The following is a 22208-nucleotide window of genomic DNA, read 5'->3' as shown; positions in this document are numbered from 1 at the left end:
AGTGAAATTCTTTGGTGACAGAGGTCTTGTCTGAATTTTCTTTGTATCTCACAATATGACAGAATGTGATATGTACTCAGCGTTAAGTAAATGTTTGTTAAACTGAACTGAAAAAAGAAAAACAATGTTTCCCAGCTACAGCACTAAAGTAAACAGAAATTCAGACCCTCAGCCAAATGGTGACCTACTGTCCAAACAAGGATACCTTTGAGAGTGAAAGGAAATGCTATTTAAGTAAGATTTACACCAAGACATCAGGCACAAACTGAGACTGTCCTGGGCAAACCTGGGACATACTACTCTTGCTTTAACTCCTTTATAACCAGGCTGATGTTCCTTCCCAAGTGAGGAGCCATTCTGTCATGGCTGCTACATCACACGCCCAAGGCCTTCCCAGGTGTCAGTAAAGGCCCTAGTGTGGGGTTCAGCAGCTATCAGGTGGTACAACTGAGTTTAACAATGAGAGATGTGAAAGAGCAAACAAAGAGAAGAGAATACCATCTCCAATAGTCTTTTATATTCAGTAAAAGCTCTTCTCTTTCCCTTACTTTACTCAATACTTTTGCCTTCAACAGAAACCTAGAACACAATACTGAGTGAGTCAAGTGCTAGGTACACCCGAATCAGAACAGGCATGATCCCTGCCCTCAAGCAATTCACTTTGCATTTCCCCATTACTGGGCTTGTGAATAGTTTCCATAGTTCCGTTTTATGTGGCTTTTATAAGTTACCCTGCTATGAAAATCTTTGTTTAAAAAAAAAAAAGATGTTATTTTCTAACCTCCAGTTGGGAAGGGAAATACCCCAAAATAAAATGATCTGATCAAAAGCATAAGAACAGTGTAATTTTTGTGATACAGGACCAGACTGCTTTCACCAGGAAGGGTTTATCACCTTATAATGTCATCAGTATACAATCATATCTGACCTAACCATTTAAGAGTGCATGATTTCTATCTAGATAACCACATAATTTCAAACCTCAGAATTCTTAGAAATCATGCGTTACATTTTACAGAGAAGAAAATTGAACCCTAGAGAGGAAACAAAACACTGCCTACTATTTGTTTACTTACTTGTAATTGCCAGAACTTGGAAGCAACCAGGATGTCCTTTGGTAGGTGAACAAGCAGACAACAGAATATTATTCAGCACCAATAAGAAAAATCTTCAAGCCATAAAAAGCCATAGAGAAACCTTAAATGTGTGTTTTTAAGAGGGGAAGAAAAAGCCAATCTGTAAAGGCTACATAGTGTGTGATTCCAGTTATATATGTGACATTCAGAAAAATGCAAAACTATGGAGACACTAAGAAGATCCTTGTTTGTTAGGGGGCAGGAGGGAGACAAGGATGAATAGAGCCGAGAGTATTTTTAGGGTAATGAAACCTACACTATGTAGTACTATAAGGATAAATACATGTCATTATACATTTGTCAAAACACCACCAAATGTACAACTAAGTGTGAACCCTAATGTAAACTGTGGACTTTGGCTATAATAATGGTGGCCATGTACGTTCATCTACTCTAACAAATGTACCACTCTGGTGCAGGATTTTGATAGAGGGGGAGGATGTGCCCACATGGAAGCAAGAGGTAGATGGGAAATTGTACCTTCCATTCAATTTTGTTATGAACCTAAGATATGTCTTAAAAACAAAACTATCTTTTTCAAAAGCTGGCATGGAAGTAATCCAAGGTGGCACTAGTGGTAAAGAACCCGTTTGCCAATGCAGGAGACATAAGAGACGAGGTTTGATCCCTGGATTGGGAAGATCTCCTGGAGAAGGGCATGGCAACCCACTCCAATATTCTTGCCTGCAGAATCCCATGGACAGAGGCGCCTGGCAGGCTACAGTCTAAGGGGCCTCAAAGAGTCAGATATGACTGAAGCCACTTAGCACAGCACAGCACATGGAAAAGCAAAAAGGTTTAGAAAAAAGGAATTAGAACCCACTTTTGTTGTTTTGTTTTTTATACTTCTGCATTTCATGTACTAATGGTTTTTCTTTCTTTTTTTTGCACATTATGTTTCCTGAGTAATCCTTTACTGAACAAAACGAACTTCAGCAACATCTGAGCTACATTTCCTTAACTGCTAGAAAAACTATATATACTTCATAAAGGTTTATATTAGTATTTCTTCACACGTCAACTGTTTTTCTCCTCTACCTATCAAGCAGAATCCTGTTACAGACCACATATATTTTCATCAAGTCTTCATCTGTTTTGCATAGTAAGATTTTTATCACATATGTTGGTAAAACATTCTTTTTTTCACTTTCCTTTCTACATTTATTTTATTATGCTTTGTGGTATCAACACTTTTTATTTTTTATAAACTCAAATCTATCTTATTTAATATGCCTTCCTCTCTTGAAGGAAGCAATGCTTTCCTACTATGTAACTAGAATATGCTTTTTCCCTTACTTTGTTTTCTGTATTTAAATCCATGCACTGCACATAATAGTACTTAATAAATGCATGCTGAATTTTAAACAAACATTTATAGAACACAAGCTATGAATAAATCATTATGATAAATGTCATAGGAAAAACATTCTTAAGAGTTTTTACAGCCTAAGAGAAAGCAGGAATGTATTCACATAAGAATATACAGTTCTAAGAATCCCATGGAAGACCTAGCATTAAATATGGGATTAGCCAGCCTAAAGATTTCCACTAGGAGTGAAAGAAACTAACGTTCACCATTCATTTTCTATGTGTCTTGCCCTGTGCCAGGTGTTTTATCTAAATTGGTGTTATGATATGAACTACTTTGAAATCCTGGGCTCAGTGTTAAATACTTATCATTAAAGTATCTTATAGTGGAAGGAGGGAAGGAGAAAGTTTCCCTTTCTTAGGCCAAGAGAGAAGGAGGCATGATCTCCACACAAATACATAAAACATTCATTAAACATCCAGGAGAGACTGCTATCTCAGTTTCCTTCTCACATCTCTTTATGTCTCTTGTATTGGAAGGCAGGCTCTTTACTACTAGCACTACCTGGGAAGCCACCAGGGCTTCCCCAGTGGCTCAGATGACAAAGAATCCACCTCATCCCTGGGTTGAGAAGATCCTCTGGAGAAGAAGGGAATGGCTACCCACTGCAGTATTCTTGCCTGGAGAACCCCTTGGACAGAGGAGCCTGGTGGGCTGGAGTCCACAGGGTTGCAAAGAATTGGACACAACTGGAGCAACTAAGCACGCACGCAGTAAAGAAGAAAATAAACATTCATTTCCAAGCATTTAATTTATAATGTCCATTAAATCTTATTTTTGTACTATTCAACTCAATTCTCTGTTAATTTCTTTACGTGATCTCTGGTTTTCTAAGAAGAGCAGGGTGCAAGCTATAATCACAATCCTATATATTGCTAAATAGCAAGCTAAACTATATATTTTATCTAATTCTCAAGCATCAGTGGATTTGGAAAGTTCACTACTGCTACTGAGTACTTCACTGATACTTTGTTGTATGTGTTTCATTTATTAAGGGATCTTTCATCATAAAAGGGGTTTCCCAGGTAGTGCAGTGGTAGGGAATCTGTCTGTCAATGCAGGACACGTGGATTTGATCCCTGGGTCAGGAAGACCCCATGGAGTAGGAAAGTACAACCCACTGCAGTATTCTTGCCTGGAAAATTCCATGGACAGCGGAGCCCGGTAGGCTACAATCTATGGAGTCAAAAAGAGTCAGACACGACTGAGTGAGCACACACCATCTTAAAAGCAAGAAAAGTTGGTTTGGCTAGATACCACAGCAAAATGTATTCATTCCACTGGCTTTTGTTTGGTTGGTTTTGTTCCATTCCCCTCTAAACTCTTACACTTCTCCAAAGTCTGAAAAGTAAGATCCAAAGTCTCTTTAAGTGTTTTTAAAATTTCTCTTTATACCATGGCATCTTGTAAAAGCCTGTCTTTGCAATGAAGGGCAAACATTTGATAAATGTATGTATCTAGGTCTGTTCACATCAGGTTTCTCTTGCATGATGCTCTGGGATTCTTCTAAAAACTTATCCTGAGACACGTTATCTAAATTAAAAATGTGACATAGAAACAAGTTAAAGAAATGTCTTTTGTCTTGTCAAAAGACAAAACAAATAACCCTTATCACTGTTATATGCAGCTTGGATTTCCTTGTGTCTTCAATACGCTTCCATTTTTAAACACCTTTTTTAGCTTCGGATGTTCTAATTTGGATGTGCTATGTATGTCGCTCTATCTCCGAGCATCAGTAGGTCTTTGCTCTGGAGCATCAGTTCTGCTCTTGGCAATAGCTGCTCTGCGGTAGTCACAAGGGAAGAAACTTTCTGAAGCGGGTGTGTCTGACATTTGCAAAGTCGTTCTTCCTTCCTCCTGTCACTCTCCATGTAGCTGGCTCAGCCTTACCATGCAGCTTTGCATGCCGCTGCCTCGCGCTCACTGGCTAAGTTGTGTCCAACCGTTTTGCGACCCCCTGGACTGCAGCACTCCAGGCTCCTCTGTCCATGGATTTCCCAGGCAAGAGTACTGGAGTGAGTTGCCCTTTCCTCCTCTAGGGGATCTTCCTGCCCCAGGGATCAAACCCAAGTCCTCTGCATTGGCAGGCAGACTATTTACCACTTGAGCCACCAGGGAAGCATCTCTGATGAAGTTAATTTTTTAAATTAGCTTGAGATTTGAGATTTGGGTTTTTGTTGTTTTTTTTTTTTAGTTTTTCTATTATTTAAAGCTTATCTTATTTGAGGAAAATGGGCATTTGGGGGGGTTTGGTTTTTGTCGTTAATGCTAGATTTAGTTGAGATGAAGATCTTCGTGGTATTATTAGTGGAGGACTCTCAGACACTACCTATTTATTAAATATCAATACAATTATCTGTGACCAACCTGCCTTTCAACTCTTATGTACTCATCATCATTGTGATTTAAAAGAAAAAAAAATTCTCTTACCTACGTCTTAAATCTACTCTTAAATAGGAGAAAAATGTGCCTGCAACATCTTTTGTTCCACTAGGGCTGACTTGGCTGTTCTGAGTTCCTTCTTCACTGTTCTACATAGGCAGATTCCTCCTAAAGACACACGGGGCTTACCTGCTGGCTCGGACAGTAAAGAATCTGCCTGCAATGCAGGAGACCTGGGTTCGATCCCTAAGTTAGGAATAGGCCCTGGAGAAGGAAATGGCTACCTATCCACTCTTGTATTCTTGCCTGGAGAATTCCATGGACAGAGGAGCCTGGTGGGCTACAGTCTATAAAGTCGCAAAGAGTCGAACATGACTGAAGCAACTAACACTTTCACTTTCTGAAGACACCATCAGCTTAGCCTTTTGAGAGAGAGGAGGATATTTCTTCAATTAAAGACACTTCTCAGGTTGCTGAAGAACTGGATCTTTGGCAGAGTGCCATATCACCACCTCACAATCACTTGCTGGCTATGAGGGGGAAAACCACATTCCCAAAGGAGGGGTTATGGTATCACCCTCCAGACCCTCTGATCAAATGTGACATCACTGGACATGGAGCAGCCAGATTAAAAGACCCCTGATGTGAAGGCATATGAAGTGTAACTGCACCACCTATCAACTATTCTTGCCAAAAGTTAACTGCCACTTACAAGCATACAGAGAAAGAAGCTGGTCAAGGCCACAAAGAAACAATCAGATAAATCTAGAATGTGGGTCTAAATTTATTCAACACATCAATAACATGTTTAAAAACAAACAAAACAAAGGGCAGGGAGACTGTTCTAAAATCACAGACTTAAGGGACAAAGCAGGGAAACGCTATATGGATTTGCTGGATCATGATTTGAATAAACTAATTATAGAACTGTATTTTGGGGCCATATTTGAGTATATAAAGGATATTTAACTTTATTAAGGGGAAATTACTTAATTTTCTTAGCTATGATGATGGTATGATTACAGAAGAAAACAGTACTACTTTCTAAAATGCATAGTGAAGTATTAGGAGGGAAAGCCCTCATGTTGTTAAGTTTTGCATTAAAATACTTCAGGGTAAAGAAATAAGAGAAGGGGCAAATGAAGCAAATGTATAAAAAGTTAATACTACTGAATGTGAGTGAAAATGGGGGTTCATTAAATTATTTAAATTATTCTCTATCTTTATATATGTTTTAACATTTTTACCATCAAAAATAAAACTAAAAATCTTTTCTTAAAAAAAAAAACCTTTTTTTTCTATCTTCACTTTTCCTTTGTCATTTTAACACTTCTGTAACTTCAACCTTGATTTTGCATCAATATCTTTTAATTCTAAATGGCTCCTGAGAGGTTTAAATGTTTTTCCTGAAATATGAAAGCAGTCCCTTTACATCCTCTGAATTTCCAACTCTCTTCCTTAGTTTCTGAAAGTAAGCATATACTTTACAAAAGACCTGAAATTTTAGTATCAATAACCTCAGTGCTAAAACTCACTAGAAACAAATTTAAGAGAAAATAATGAGAATAAGAAGGTTACCACTTCAAGGAACAGGAAATACAACAGAAAACACAATACAATGTGTGGCTACTTAAAAATACCCAGAAAACTTGTTTTTTATTAGTCTGACAGGATGATCTGATCTGGGGTCTACTTGAAAGGCTAACAGAAGACAATAGGAAACAAAGGGAAAAACTGTGAAAGAATGTGAAATGGGTAGTAAAAGATCATTTGGTGTCCTGCCAAGTGCATCCTTGGGTATTATCTCTGTCTTTCATGGCCTTAGAGCTATTTTATTTACCACACTGTAAGTTGTAGAAAACTTAAAACACTGTAAATGATACTTGTCCACAGAAAAGGAAATGAACTATATCTGGTATTACATATCAAGTAAAACAGCAATTACATATGCATAAAAAATAAACCAAGTTCAAAAGAGAAAAAGGAAAGAGAACAGGAAAAAAATTAACTCCAAAGAAGCCTCATGGTTAGGCTAAAAGCCTCCTTTAAAAATAAAAACCAAGACATTTCAAGGGGAAAAAAAAAAATCACCTCCATTTTTTCAAACATGTTTTTCTAAAAATATCATTACTTTTCTCCCCTTTCCTCCCAAAAGCAATTTTTTTCTAATAGCCCATTCATTTCAGCCTCAAGTAGATACACATCAAATGCACCATAATATTTTTTTAAGGTTTTAGACAATGGTACTGTCAGGCTTACTGGTTTTATATGATTCAGAGGCCAATTCAATTACAGTAGCTGCTATGATATTTGCCTTCTCCTCAACACTCTTCATGTCAGACACAATGAAATTCTGTAAGGTGAACAGTATGTTTGTGTACATTGGCCAACAACGACATTTCACTTCAATGTTAAACACCCTCATATTTTCTCCTTATGAGACGTATAATATTAATGATTTATGCATTTACTTTGTCCAATTATAAATATGTAAGAATGATTTACACGTGAGTTAAAACCCCCAGCTTCCTGAAAGTTTAAAGAATCTGAAATAAAATGAGATTAAAATGAATGCATTTATGGTCTGCCACTGAGTGATTCTTGTACCTAAAAATTAAATGTAGTAAATTTGAAACTCAAGATTTAAAAAACAGTTTACAAATAAAGCTGACACTGAAAGTTCTAAGAGTATTAAAAAATAAATCCTTTTCAAAATTATAATAATGTAACCCTAGACAACTAGTAATTCCAAATTAAATGCTTTCCCTATATACTCTATTATTCTCTATCCCCTTCCCCATGCCAAGGAAAGGATGACAGAGAGTTGGTGAGAGAAGAAATATAAAAAAATTTAGTATAAATGCTTTCAGTTGTAAAATGAATCCTTCAAGTAAATTTCAACCCCAGGTTATTATACAGTTTTTCTTATTAACATCTATTCATATAGTATAATGATACTTACAGAAAAAAATTAAATAAGATATCTCTTTCAAGGACTATGTATGGTATATATAAATTTAAAATTTGAATATAATTTTTAAATTGTTATACTATTAAACATCAACAGGTTGATATAACATCTGTTCTTCAATTTTTCACCCAAGTTGTTATGGTAACGGAATATGTGGGGTATGTGTTTCCTAAATTTAACTGATTATTTCAAGTAAATAAAATTATAACATACTGTATCATTAACTACAAATAATATCATTACTATAACTCTTTATTTATCCTTTTTAAATACTAGTGGATCACAGGACTATATTTAACTAAAGGCATTTACACATGCATTATCTAAGCATTCACATTTTTTAAAAAAGCAAGGATATTTTTTTCCAATTTGGAGGCTTGATTTAGAAACTAAACACAAAAAGGAACTGGCTTATTTTCTGAACAATATACTAAACTAAAACACTCCAAAATTACATGATTATACTGTTTTGTAGGAGCTGTAGATCACACTCTTTTCAAATACAACACAGATCCTGTTACTCCTCTAGTCCTCAGCTCAAAACACTCCACTGAGGCTCTCTTCAGTCATGTCTGACTCTGTGTGACCCTATTGACTGTAGCCCACCAGGCTCCTCAGTCCATGGAATTCTCCGGGCAAGAATACTGGAGTGGGTTGCTACGCCCTCCTCCAGGGGATCTTTCTGACCCAGGGATGGAACCCGAGTCCCCTGCAACTCCTGCACTGCAGGCAGACTCTGTATCACTGAGCCACCAGGGAAGCCCCCACTGCTGCTCTATCTCTGAGCAAAACCTAGCTCCCCACCTTTTTTTTTTTCGGTGGCCTATAAAACCTGCTTCCTCCACCTTCCCTTGTTTAACCCCAAGCAGCTACACTGGTTTCTTTGCTGGTCCTCAAACATAGCTGGCTCACTCCTGCGCAAGGACTTGTACTTACTATTCCCTCTGCCTGGACAGCTCCTCCTCCCAGGAAGCCACATGACTCACTCTTTCCCTTATTTCAAGTCTTCCTTCAAATACCTTCTTCCCAGGGAAACCTGCTCTGACCCAACCCCAATTCACACAGCTGTTCCAGCAACCATGACCACCTCTGCTCACACATTACCTATCTGCTATGGAATGAACTGTGTCATCCGGGAATGCATATGTTGAGCCTCTAATTCCCAATGTGATGGTATTTAGAGATGCGGCCTCTGGGAGGTAACGTTTAGATGAGGTCATGAGGGTATGACCCTTGTGATGGAACAGTGCCTCCTAAGAGGAAGAGACACAAACAGCAATCACTCTTTCTATACCACACGGGACACAGCAAGAAGACAGCTATATACAAGACACGGAGAGAGACCTCACCAGAAACTGAGCTGGCCAGAGCCTTATTATTGAACTTCCAGCCCTCAGAATTGAGAAAAGTGTATTTCTGCTGCTTAAGGCAGAACCCTGATCTTGTACTTTTAGCCTTCAAATCTGTGAATGAATTAATTTCTGTTGCTAAAGCTACCAAGTCTATGGATTTTGTTATGGCAGCCCAAGATAATACACAATTCCTCCTTCTTTATGTCCCTCTCTTACACTTCTTACTGACTAACATGCAATATATTGGTGATTTGTTCTGTATATTACTATCTTATTCTATTCACTGTCTCTCACCCTTTACTGCCAAATAAACTTCCTGAGGGCAGGTGGTTTTGTCTATTTTGGTCACAATACCTACAATACCTATAATCTAGCACGTAAGAGGTAATAAATATTTGTTGAAAAATGCATCAAATATAGATTTAAAACATCATAAACATTAATATGCTATGGTAAGGCAATACACTTCTGTAATGATCTACAGGAAAAATAAAAAAGAAAAACATACAACCATTAATAACTTAAATTTTAAAACATCAAAGTTACCAAGATTTGTATTCTCAGAGGACCAAGGAACCTCATTTTCCTGACCTTCTTGGTCTTTTCTCTTCCTATGAACCTAATCTACTACAGGCTCTTCCTCCTGCCAATTAAACATGGACTCTACCTAACACACCTAAGTGTCCAGGAGCATTTCCTTTGCTTACCTCCTAAGTGAACTCACTCACTCTCACCACTTTAACTACCACCATTTCCTGGTGATTTTGAAATCCTCATCTCTGACCAAGACACCTCTGCACACTGGTGCAATATTCCCAACCACCCTTTAGAGGTACATCACTGTCTGAAGTGGCAAAGGACAGGAGCTTTAGGTGGAACCCAACACAGTCCTCACTTTAGTAGGAAAGAAACCTTAAAGAAAATCTAACCCAAAAAACATAGTCTCTAAGAGGACACAGACTCACATATTCCCATATATTGCCTGAGGAATCGTTTTCTTTCATTACAGAAATTAGACCTATGATAGTAGGGAATTCCTATCTCTGAATTATGACTATGTATTCTAATTAACAATATACTCTTGTACTATCAGTTTCACTTCAACCACTGAATTACTCCCAATATTGTAGTAGAGTTTTATTACCTTCAAATTGAATTTAATCACTTGGGGGGAAAAAATACAAGAAATTATATGAGGTTTTCAAATTAAGCTTCTGAACTAGAATAGTTTATTTTTAGAAGAAAAATATCTCTTAATTTTTTTCTTCGTCACTGGCTTCCAAATAACATATCTGTTTCTCCAACCGTTTTTTTTTTTTTTTTTTTCGTATTCACTACTCAATTCATTATTATTTTAAAGACTTTTCTAAAGAACATTTACTACTTCTTTAAAGATCCTTAGGTATCTGATGATGAAACAAAAACCTGGAATTTACAACCGGCTTCAGATAAAAGATAGGTAGAACTCATTACCCAGTTTAAGCAAACCATGTATTTTTAGAATTTCATTAAGCAAAAAGCAAAGGAAATTCTAAGAGAAACCCATACGGTTATTACGGATTTAGAGATAGGTTAAGCCACTCCCAGGGTAGTATGAGGTTCCTGGGTCTGGGGTGCCACTAAGAAGACTCTCAGAGTCAGTGCTCTTCAACACAAATCAGTTACTTATGCAACTGATTCTCCCAGTCCCATGCTGTCTCTCAAGGTGAGTAACTACTACACATTGTATCAAGTAAATTTCACTGCTCTTTCTTTCTCACGTATTTTTCCTTAAAGTTAAGAGTATAAATGAAATGTATTTAGGATAGGTCTCAATAACCTATGTCTGGCTGACCCAGTGCGCATAAAAGGCATAAAGCAAGCTCAAAATATCAACAAATCCAGTCATCATTCTTTTCAAAATACATCCAAAATCTGACCATTTCTCTCCTGCTCTTCTGCCTCCATCATCTCTTACCAGGATTACTGAAAGAGCCTCTTAAATAGGCTTCCTGATTCCACCTTTGCTCCCCTATAGTCCACAAAAGAGACCCAGTGATCACTATAAAACACTTGAGCCAGATCAAGCCTCCTCTGCTCAAAGCCCTCGCTTAACTTCCCATATCACTTGAAATAAGAATCAAGACCTTACAGAGGTTTTGAAGACCCCTCACACCTCAACCATTCTCCCCTCCCTTACTCCTTTCAGCCCCAATGTCTTGCTATTCCTTGAATATACCAAGCAAGCACAGTCTCACTTCCGGTCCTGGGCATCAGCTGCTTCCTCAGCCTAGAAGACTCTTCCTCCAGATATCCCCAGGACTTGCTCCCCTGCTTCTTTCCAGATTCTGTGTATTAAGGTCTTCCTTGACAAACATTGACTAGTATACCTTCTGCTGCCCAGGCCTCTCTCCCACCTTTCATCCGCTTTGTTTTTCTGCAACGTGCTTATAACTGCTTGACATACTATATGTATGTTTGTTGGCTTGTTTATTATTTGTATTCCTTAACTAGAATGTTAGCTCTAAGAAAACAAGAGGCTGTTTTGTTTCTTGCTCACTCCCCGGCACAATACAACACAAAACAGTACATTAGCAATGAATATTAATAAATGGTGATCACATGAATAAATGAATGAATCTTGTGGTAGTTTCTTACCACAAATAAGAGGCTTACCCCAAAATAAGGTTATTATTATTACACCAAGTAATAAGGTTATTCTTCCTTCACAATATATACCATTGTATTCTACTTTTTTATGATAAATAATATTCCTTATTATATTAAGAATAATTTTTTACTTATTTTAGCATCTTAAAATATCAAGACTATGTATTATTTCTTTTGCATCTTTCTTATAGCGGGTACTCAATGTTTGTTCTTCTGAATTTGAAGTCATATTTAAAGAGACGTTTATAATAAATATATCTGTATCTGTTGTGTTATCGCTTTAGCAATTAGCCCAAGACTAATTCTTAAATTGGTAACGAATATTCTGCTTTTAAGCAAGTGAGGCAGAAGAGAGGATGTAGGCTGCCTTAGAGATGACTGACATTCATTTTGTACCTATGTGGAAAGCACAGAAAACATTCTGAATATGTTAAATCAAAAGATTTTTAGAAGAGAGTGAATGCTACTTGGAGAAAGCTGTTTCAGCTTGATCCATTAATGAATTCTACAAAGAAAAAAAAAGAGCACACGGCACATACTTTATTCTATCTTTTGAGAGAAATAACCAAAAAGCAAACTAATCTGAAGGGTTTTTTTTCCTAAAAAAAAAAAAAAAGAAAAGAACAAATTTCAGCATCACTACTGGAATTAATACTCAACCCAAAATTTCACATAATTCATTAACTGGTATTTTTAATGATAAGCTTAATTCACTAAGATTATGATCAGTATGATGAAAAACATACCTTGACTTTTAGACTTTCACCAAATCAGTTAAAACTACAAAGTATGATACTAAAAGCTGCTAAACCTTGACTGTCATGAAAAGTCAGCTATACATACCTATTTATTCACCAGGACTTGTGGACTAGCAGGATTTCTTACTTTTCAGTGAAATTCTTTGAAAACTGATGGTAATAAAAATGGCTGACAGGCTAGTGCTCTTTTTCAAGGCACAAGAAGTAACAGTATTAAAAACAAATGATAGCATAACAATAAAGGCTTGCCTTATGTAGTGTTAGCCCACCTGAGGTATGAGCCTATCCAAGTGCTCAGCTCGATTGCCATGAGAAGGGTGTGTAGACAACCATTCTGGCAACTTGGGATGACCATGGAGGCTTTCTGCAAATTCCATCTGCTGCCAAAACACTGAACTGGCTCTGACGTCCACACAGGCCTAAAACCAAAATTAATAAAAGCACAACGTAAGCTTAGTAATGAGGACATTATTTTAAAATTACCTTTATGTCATTACATTTCTTAAAAATATTTACCATTATCATTTTAATAAAAGTAGAATATGCTCACTGCTTAAAAAAAAAAAAAAAACTCTAAACAATATGGTAAAGCATCCTCCTCCCTTGCCCTTCCCACTATACAACGTTCACAATAATCCCACTCCCAAGAAGTATGACGGATATTAAGAACGTATATTGAGGGCAAAAATCTTCCATACAAATTAAAATTTTTTAGGTTTTCATAAAAAGATTTTAAAATCTAATCTGTTAACAAACTATAATAAACAAAGTTTACTCATCTATACCACCAGAATAATTAGAAGACCTCAAATAAAGACAGTTATACTTTTATATGAAATTCCAATTTTATTTGGATTATATCTTACTACGAAAATGGTTCTTCATTTTAGAATGTAAGATTAAAGTGTTGACTCCAGAAAAAAGTTAATGTTTTTATGCTGTTTGATTCCACCTACTATTAGCATGCATTTACATTTAAAATCAGTCATTCCCTCTTGGAAATCTTTTTTAAAGGATATTAAACCTACACTAAGCAACTGAACTGAACTGAAACCTACACTATAGGTTTTATTTATTGATATATTTTTGGCCAAAGTATAACTTTCTCCTTTACAAATTTCTTTTATTGTATTTATGCTTAAGAAGGATTTCACAAGTTTGAAATCAGAGATATTACTCTATGATTTATTTTTAATACATCTGTTTACATTTACCTCGTCAATCCACTTGAAGTGAATATTTATGAATGTATGAGTGATGTATTTTTTATATTTATTTACTTTTTAGTTGAAGGATAATTGCTTTACAGAATTTTGTTGTTTTCTGTTAAAGACAGTTATAGTTTTAATGTACACATCAATTTGTCTACTTTTCCTTGAACTTACTGAAGAACATATTTAAGCCATTCAAAATACCTTATAGAAAATGAATCTTTAAAAAAAAGATGGGGTATATAGATTTTGTGTATGCGTGTATACAATTCCATCATATACTTATATACATATACTTATCTATTCATAGATCATTTCTGGAAAGCTATTTAAGAAACATTAATAGTAGCTACCCTAAGAGAGAAATGGGGTGTTTGATGGTGGAGGAGGAGTAAGACTTTTATTTCTGAAATGTATTAAAGTATATTAATTTTATACTAAAATTTATTTTCTAAATCCTACATAAGGCGATTTAGTAAATATTATTATAAACCTATCCAATTTTTTCACACTTCTTATTTTTCCTATAAAAAGTGTCTGGGAGAAAAGTGATTATATTGTATTTCCCATCCAGTTTTACTTTTGATTAAAATGATTTTTAAAATTACACTGTATTGACTAAAATGTGCTATCAAAAGCCTTAATATGCTATCAGCCTTAAAACAGTGCAACTGTGACACACAAAAAGACAAATAAAGAACATTGTATGCTAATTTAGACAGTCAACATCTATGCCACATCATTTTTAATAAACACCATTAAAGCCATTTTTAAATACTCGGAAAATGGAAAGAAAAAAATCTGAAATTCAAGTAAGTTTCAGTCAATGTTTAAAGCAACATCATTCTTTTTCTATTGTGGTGAAATACATACACCAAATTTGACCATCGTGACCACTTTTAAGCATACAGCTCAGTGGTACTGAATACATTCACACTGTTGTACAGTCATCTGTACCCATAACTAGACTCATAACTCTTGTCATCTAGTGAAACTGAAACTCCGTACCTATTAAACAATAACCTCCATTCTTCCCTCCCCTCAGCCCCAGGCAACTACTATTACAATTCCTGTCTTTATGACTTTGACTACTCTTAGAAAATACCTCAAATAAGTGGAATCACACAATATTTGTCTTTTTACACCTGGCATTTCACTGGGCATAATGTCCTCTAGGTTCATCCGTATTATAGCATATCACAGAATTTTCTGCCTTTTTAAGGCTGGATGATATCTCATTGTATGTATGTACCACATTTTGTTTATCCATTCAACAGTCAGTGGGTACTTGGGGTGCTTCCACATTAGCTATTGTGGAAAATGTTGCTATGAACATGGGTGTACAAATATCTTTTTAAGACCAAGCTTTCAATCTTCCAGGGAATATACCAATAAGTGAAGTTGCTAGATCATATGGTAATTTTATTTTAAAATTTTTTCAGAAACCAACATTTCATTTCCATGGTTTCTGGACCATTTTACATTTCCATCCAATTTCTTCATATCCTCGCCAATGCCTGTTATTTTATGTTATTTTGACAAGAGCTTTGCTAATGAATGTAAAGTAGTATCTCATTGCAGTTTTAACTTGCAGTTCCCTAATTATCAGTGGTGTCGAACATCTTTCCATGTGCTTATTGGCAATTCACATAGTTCTTCTCTGGAGAAATGTCTGTTCAAGTCTTTTGCCCATTTTTGAATCAGGTTTTTACTGCTGTTGAATTTTAGAAGTTCTCTATATATTCAGATGTTAATCCCTTATCAGGTAATTGATTTGCAAATATTTCCTCCCATTCTGTGAGTTGTCTCTTTTTACTCTGGGGATAGGGCTTCCCTGGTGGCTCAGGTGGTAAAGAATCTGCTTGAAATGCAGGAGCCCCAGGTTCAATGCCTAGGTTGGGAAGATCGCCTGAAGAAAGAAATGGCAACCCACTCCAGTATTCGAGCCTGGAAAATCCCACAGACAGAGGGGCCTGACGGGCTACAGCCCATAGGGTCATAAAGAGCTGGACACAACAGCGCAACTAACACTCTGTGAATGGTGTCTTTTGATGCAATTTTTTTTAATTTTCATGAAGTCCAATTTGTCTACTTTTTCTCTTGTCAATTGTGCCTTTGGAGTTATATCTAAGAAATCATTACCAAAACCAATGTTGTGAAGGGTTTTGCCCTGTGCCTTTTTTCTAAGAGTTTTTGTTTTAGGTCTTACACTTAGGTCCGAGTTAGTTTTTGTATACAGTGTTAATCAAGGTCCAGCTCCACTTTTTTGTGGAGAAATCTGTATGCAGGTCAAGAAGCAACAGTTAGAACTGGACATGGAACAATGGACTGATTCCAAATTTGGAAAGGAATACATCAAGGCTGTATACTGTCACCCTGCTTATTTAACTTATATGTAGAGTACATTATGCTTCATGCTGGATTCGATGAAGCACAAGCTGGAATCAAGATTGCAGGGAGAAATATCAATAACCTCAGATATGGAGATGACACCACCCTTATGGCAGAAAGTGAAGAGGAACTAAAGAGCCTCTTGATGTAAGTGAAAGAGGAGAGTAAAAAAGTTGGCTTAAAACTCAACATTCAGAAAAGTACGATCATGGCATCTGAACCCATTTGCCACTTCATGACAAATAGATGGCAAAACAATGGAAACAGTGACAGACTTTATTTTCTTAGGCTCCAAAATCACTACAGATGGTGACTGCAGCCATGAAATTAAAACACGCTTGCTCCTTGGAATAAAAGGTATGACAAGCCTAGACAGCATATTAAAAAGCAGAGACATTACCGACAAAGGTCCATACAGTCAAAGCTATGGTTTTTCCAGTAGTCATATATGGATGTGAGAGTCGGACTACAAAGAGAGCTGAGTGATAAAGAATTTATGCTTTTGAACTGTGGTGTTGGAGAAGACTCTTGAGAGTCCCTTGGACTGCAAGGAGATTCAACCAGTCCATCCTAAAGGAAATCACTCCTGAATATTCACTGGAAGGACTGATGCTGAAGCTGAAACTCCAATACTTATGCGAAGAACTGACTCATTGGAAAAGACCCTGATGCTGGGAAAGACTGAAGGCGAGAGGAAAAGGGGACAACAGAGGATAAGATGGTTTGATGGCATCACCGACTCGATGCACATGAGTTTGAGTAAGCTCCAGGAGCTGGTGATGGACAGGGAAGCCTGGTGTGATGCAGTCCACGGGGTCGCAGAGAGTCAGACGTGACTGAACTGATTCTCTTTTTTTAAAATTTCCTGAAAAGATTGTCCTTTACCCATTTTCCACTTTTGACAAAAAATCATTTGACCATATGCGTGACGGTTTAATTCTGGGCTATCTCTGTTCTACTGGTCTATAAGTCTTTCATACTACCACCACACTGCTTGGATTACTGCACACTTGTAGAGTAAGTTTTGAAATCAGGAAACATGAGTCTTCAAGTTTTGTTCTTTTTCAAGGTTGTTTTGGCTATTCGGTTCCTCAAGATTGTATACGAATTTTAGGATAGGTTTTTTTCTTTTTCCCTTTTTTGGCCATGCCATGTGGCATGTGGAACCTCCCTGAGCAGGGACTAAAACCCCTGCAGTGGAAAGGTGGACTCTTAGCCACTGGATCACCAGGGAAGTCTCTAGGATGGGTTTTTCTATTTCTCAAAAAAAAAAAATCACTGGCATTTTCACAGAGATCACACTGAATTTGTAGACTGGTTTGGGTACTGACATTTTAGCAATATTAGGTTTCACAATCCCTAAGCACAGGATGTTTTTCCATTCATTCACGTCTTAAGTTGTTCCAGAAATGTTTTGTAGTTTTCACCGTACAAGCCGTTTCCCTCCTTAGTTAATTCCCAAGTCTTTTACTCTTATGGGTGCTATTACAAATGGAATTATTTTTGTAGTTTTCCTTTTTAGATTATTCACTGTTCATGAATAGAAATACAACTGGTTTGTGTGTGCTGATTTTGTAGTCTGCTACTTATTAAACAGCTTTTTTGGTAGAGTCTTTAGGATTTTCTACACACATGATCATATCATCTGCAAACAGAAATAACTTTACTTCTTCTTTTCTAATTTGGATGCTTTCTATTTCTTTTTCTTGCTCTGGCTAAACGTTCCACTACTACTAAGTTGAATGGAAGTGAAAGTGGGCATCCCTGTCTTGTTCTTGATCTTAAAGGAAAAGTTTTCAGTCTTTGCTGCTGTGTGTTTTTCATGTATGGTTTTCATTGCAGTGATACAGTTTTCTTTTTGTCTCTATTTTGTTGCCTGTTCCTTATCATGAAAGGGTGCTGAATTTTGTCAAATGTTTTTTCTGTATCAGTTAAGATAATCACACAGCTTTTTTCATTCATTTTGTTGATAATAGCATATCATTGATTAATTTTTGTATATTGACCCATTCTTGCATTCCAGGGATAAATCTCATTTTGCCACAGTGTATAATCCTTGTAATAGGCTTTGGAATTCTATTTGCTAGTATTCTTTTGAGAGTCTTTGCACCGATGTTCATATAGGATATTCTTTTCTTATAGTTCGTCTTTGTCTGGCTTTGATATTAGGATTACACTGGTTTCACAGATAAGGAAGTGTTCCCTCCTCTTCAATCTTATTTGGAAATTTGAGAAGTACTGATATTAATTCTTTAAATATTTGGCAGAATCCATCAGTGATGCCATCAGATCTAAGCCTTCACTCTGTTGGAAGATTCTGATCATCTAATTACTAGTTATGTGTACTAAGTCACTTCAGTCATGTCCAACTATTTGCGACCCCATGGACTGTAGCCCACCAGGACCCTTTGTCTATGGGATTTTCTGGGCAAGAATATTGGAGTGGGTTGCTATGCCCTGCTCCAGGGAATCTTCCCAATTCAGAGATCGAACTGTGTCTCTTACGTCTCCTGCAATGGCAGGCAGGTTCTTTACCACCGGCACCAGTAGTTATGGGTCTATTCAGATTTTCTATTTCTCCATGATCTAGTCTTGGTAGGTTCCGTGTTTCTAGGAATTTGTCCATTTCATCTAGGCTATCCAATCTGGGGCAAACAATTGTTCACAGCACGCTATTATAATCTTTTTATTTCTACAAAATCAGTAAAAGTGTCCCCAAGTTCATTTCTGATTTTAGTAATCTGACTCATCTTTATATTTTTATTAGTCCAGCTAGTTCATGATTTGTCAATTTTATCTTTTCAGAGAACAAAATTTTGGTCTTGTTGATTTTTCTCTTTTGTTTTTCTATTCTTTATTTAATTTATCCCCACTCTAATCTTTTTATAATTTCCTTCTACTAGCTCTGAGTTTAGTCTATTCTTTTTCTAGCTAAGTTGTAAAGTTAGGTTGTATATTTGAGAGCTAACTTTGGGTATATTATTTTCATTTTCATTTATCTCTTTATTTATTAATTTCCCTTGTGATTTCTTCTTTAAATTCTTTGACTGTTTAAAAGTATACTGTTTTAGTAGAGGTCTAACACTATGCTACTAAACAACCAATGGATCACTGAAGAATCACAGAGGAAATCCAAAAATATCTAGAGATAAGTGAAAATGAAAATACAATGAACCAAAACCTATGCAACACAGCAAAAGCAGTTCTAACAGGGCCATTTATAGTGATACACACTTATCTCAAGAAACAAGAAAACTCTCAAATAAACAACTCTGACTTACACATAAAGAAATCAGAGAAAGGGGAATTAAACCCCAAACCCAAAGTTAGTAGAAGGAAAGAAACAGCAACAAAACAAAAAGAATGGGGGGGGGGGGGGGAATCAATGAAACTAAGAGCTAGCTCTTTGAAAAAATTACCAAACTGATAAACCTTTAGCCAGACTCAAGAAAAAAAAAGGGGAGGAGAGGGCTCAAATCAATAAAATTAGAAATGAAAAAGGGGAAGCTACAATCAATATCACAGAAATACAAGTGATCATAAGAGACTACTACAAACAACTATATGACAATAAAATAGAAAACCTGGAAGAAATGAACAGATTCTTAGAAAGGTACAATTTCCCAAGATTGAACAAGGAAGAAACAAAATATATTACCAGTAATGAAATTGAGTTAATAATTTAAAAATGCCCAACAAACAAAAGTCCAGAACTAGAGGGCTTCACAGGTGAATTCTACCAAAAACATAGAGAAGAGTTAACACTTATACTTCTGAAACTATGCCCAAAAACCGAAGAGGAAGGAACACTTCCTAATTCATTCTATAAGGCCAGTTTATCACCCCGACACCAAAACCTAGGTGAAGATCTCACATATACACAAAAATTACAGGCCAATGTCACTGATGAACATGATACAAAAATCCTCTACAGAATACTAGCAAACTGAATCCCACAATACATTAAAAAGATCATTTACCATGATCAAGTGGGATTTATCCCAGGGATGCAAGGATTTTTCAATATCCACAAATAAATCAATGTGATACACCACATAAACAACAACAACAAAAATCCCAGTATCCTGGGGCAGCAGGAGGTGAACCACACATGTAATGTTCCTACCTTTCTAGGAGCTGCCCAAGGGACTACCCACTGTCACACCTACCTAAGGGCACGGATAGACTCTAGAATACTTTAGATGCCTGGGGAGCATGAAGACCAAAGACAATTCAGACTGGCCTGAATGTTTGAGAGGTTGCCCTAAGTCTGGCTGGACTGATCAGCAAAGACCTCCTCCTGTTTGAGGCCAGTCTGTGAAGCCTGAAAGAAGTGGCTGTTTTTCCCATTGTGAAGATACCAATACAATAAGTCAAGAGAAATGAAGAAATGGGGAAATGAGTCCTGAAGGAACAAGCTAAATCTCCAGAAATCAACCCTAATGATACTGATGTGTGATTTACCTGACAGAGAATTCAAACCAGCCACCATAAAGCTGCTCATCGAGGTCAGGAGAAATGCATGAATTGCAGCCAAGAGATAGAAATTACTAGAGTACCAAACAGAAATCTTGGAACTGAAGAATACTATAAATAAACTGAAAAATTTCAGTAGAGGGATTCAACATCAGACTAGATCCAGAAAGGATCAGTGAACTCGAAGACAAGGCATTGGAAATCATCTCGTCAGAGAAGTAAACAAACCAACCAAAAATAATAGAGTGAAGAAAGCTTAAGGAATTTATGCGCTATTATCCATCAGCAGACCAATTTATACAGTATAGAAGCCCAGAGGAAGAGAGAAAGAGAAATGGGGCAGAAGAAAAGTATCTCTAAATTTTGCTCTTTCTATTCACCTAGACTCTCCAACCAAACTCCTGCCAGATATCATGTTCTCTAAGAGGTAAATTCTGACACTAGCAGTTCTGAATTTTTCTTTGGAATGGCAGTAACACCCTACACTTGTCCGAGTCATTCTAGCATTCTCCCCTGTATTCTACATAGACATGTGGTAGATAAAACAGCCATCTGAGATAACACTATAAAGAACTGTAGCAGAAGGGTAATTGGATTCTTAGATGTAGAAGAATACACTGAGGCTATCTTAAAATTAAATTTAAAGGAACTGAAAACATATATAAAAATGGTCATTTTATGGACAACAGGACAGATGTCTAAAACTGTTCCTAGCAGGTTAAAGTATTGGGTTGACCAAAAAGTTTGTTCGAGTTATTCCATAACATATTACAGAGCAAAACTTTTGGTCAACCCAATATTATCAAAAAGTTCCATTTCAGAAGTAGGAGGGGAAAACTTTACTATCTGTGAGCCCTTTGACAAGTTACTTGCTTTCTCCGTCCCTCAGTTTCATCCATAAAAATGAGAAAGTAATTGTACTTCACAGGGTTGCTATGCAGATTAAAAGAGGTAGCATATTTAAAAACACATACATAAAGAAATGTGAACTATTATTATCACTGTTGTCAAAAATCATCATCGTTACCAACACTACCATTATCATCATCATCTACCAAGATGTCTCACTTTATTTCAGTCTCTTACAGGTTCCTTTTCCCCAATATCGTATCATTTGTTAAAACTCACCTTATAACCCACTTTCTGTTTAAACAACATTTTCCAGTCAATAATTAAAAACGGCTCTTTTCCAACTAAATGTGACATAGTCCTGGGATGGTTATTGCCAAACTATTCTCAATATGTGCCAATCCCACTCACTTAAAAAGAAAAAAAAAATGACTTATCAAAACCAATTTTATGTACCCTAACAAAGAGGAAAAATGACAACTTCCATTATTTTATAATTCATTTCATTTTAAAGTTTTCTGCATTTTTGATTGCCAACATGTCAGTTCTACATAATTTTAATAAATTTTCATGCATTTATTTATCTTAAAAAGTTTTATCACGAGATTCAAAAACTTGTGCTGAAATCGGAGCAATTAAAAAAAAATTAAATGAAATCACAACA

At 36.4% G+C, this 22208-nt stretch overlaps 1 protein-coding gene across 1 annotated transcript in view; it reads right to left on the bottom strand.

Moving 5' to 3' along the window:
- Positions 1 to 22208, bottom strand: part of OMA1 (OMA1 zinc metallopeptidase) — a 61472-nt gene that overhangs the window by 4824 nt on the left and 34440 nt on the right. Inside the window, exon 8 of the mRNA XM_052637800.1 lies at positions 12887 to 13036. Coding sequence (XP_052493760.1) covers positions 12887 to 13036 — 150 coding nt within the window. The remainder of the gene's footprint in view (positions 1 to 12886; positions 13037 to 22208) is intronic.

Source organism: Budorcas taxicolor, chromosome 3 (assembly GCF_023091745.1).
Source record: "Budorcas taxicolor isolate Tak-1 chromosome 3, Takin1.1, whole genome shotgun sequence".
NCBI classification, from domain to species: Eukaryota; Metazoa; Chordata; class Mammalia; order Artiodactyla; family Bovidae; genus Budorcas; species Budorcas taxicolor.
This window is presented reverse-complemented; position numbering and strand designations above follow the sequence as displayed.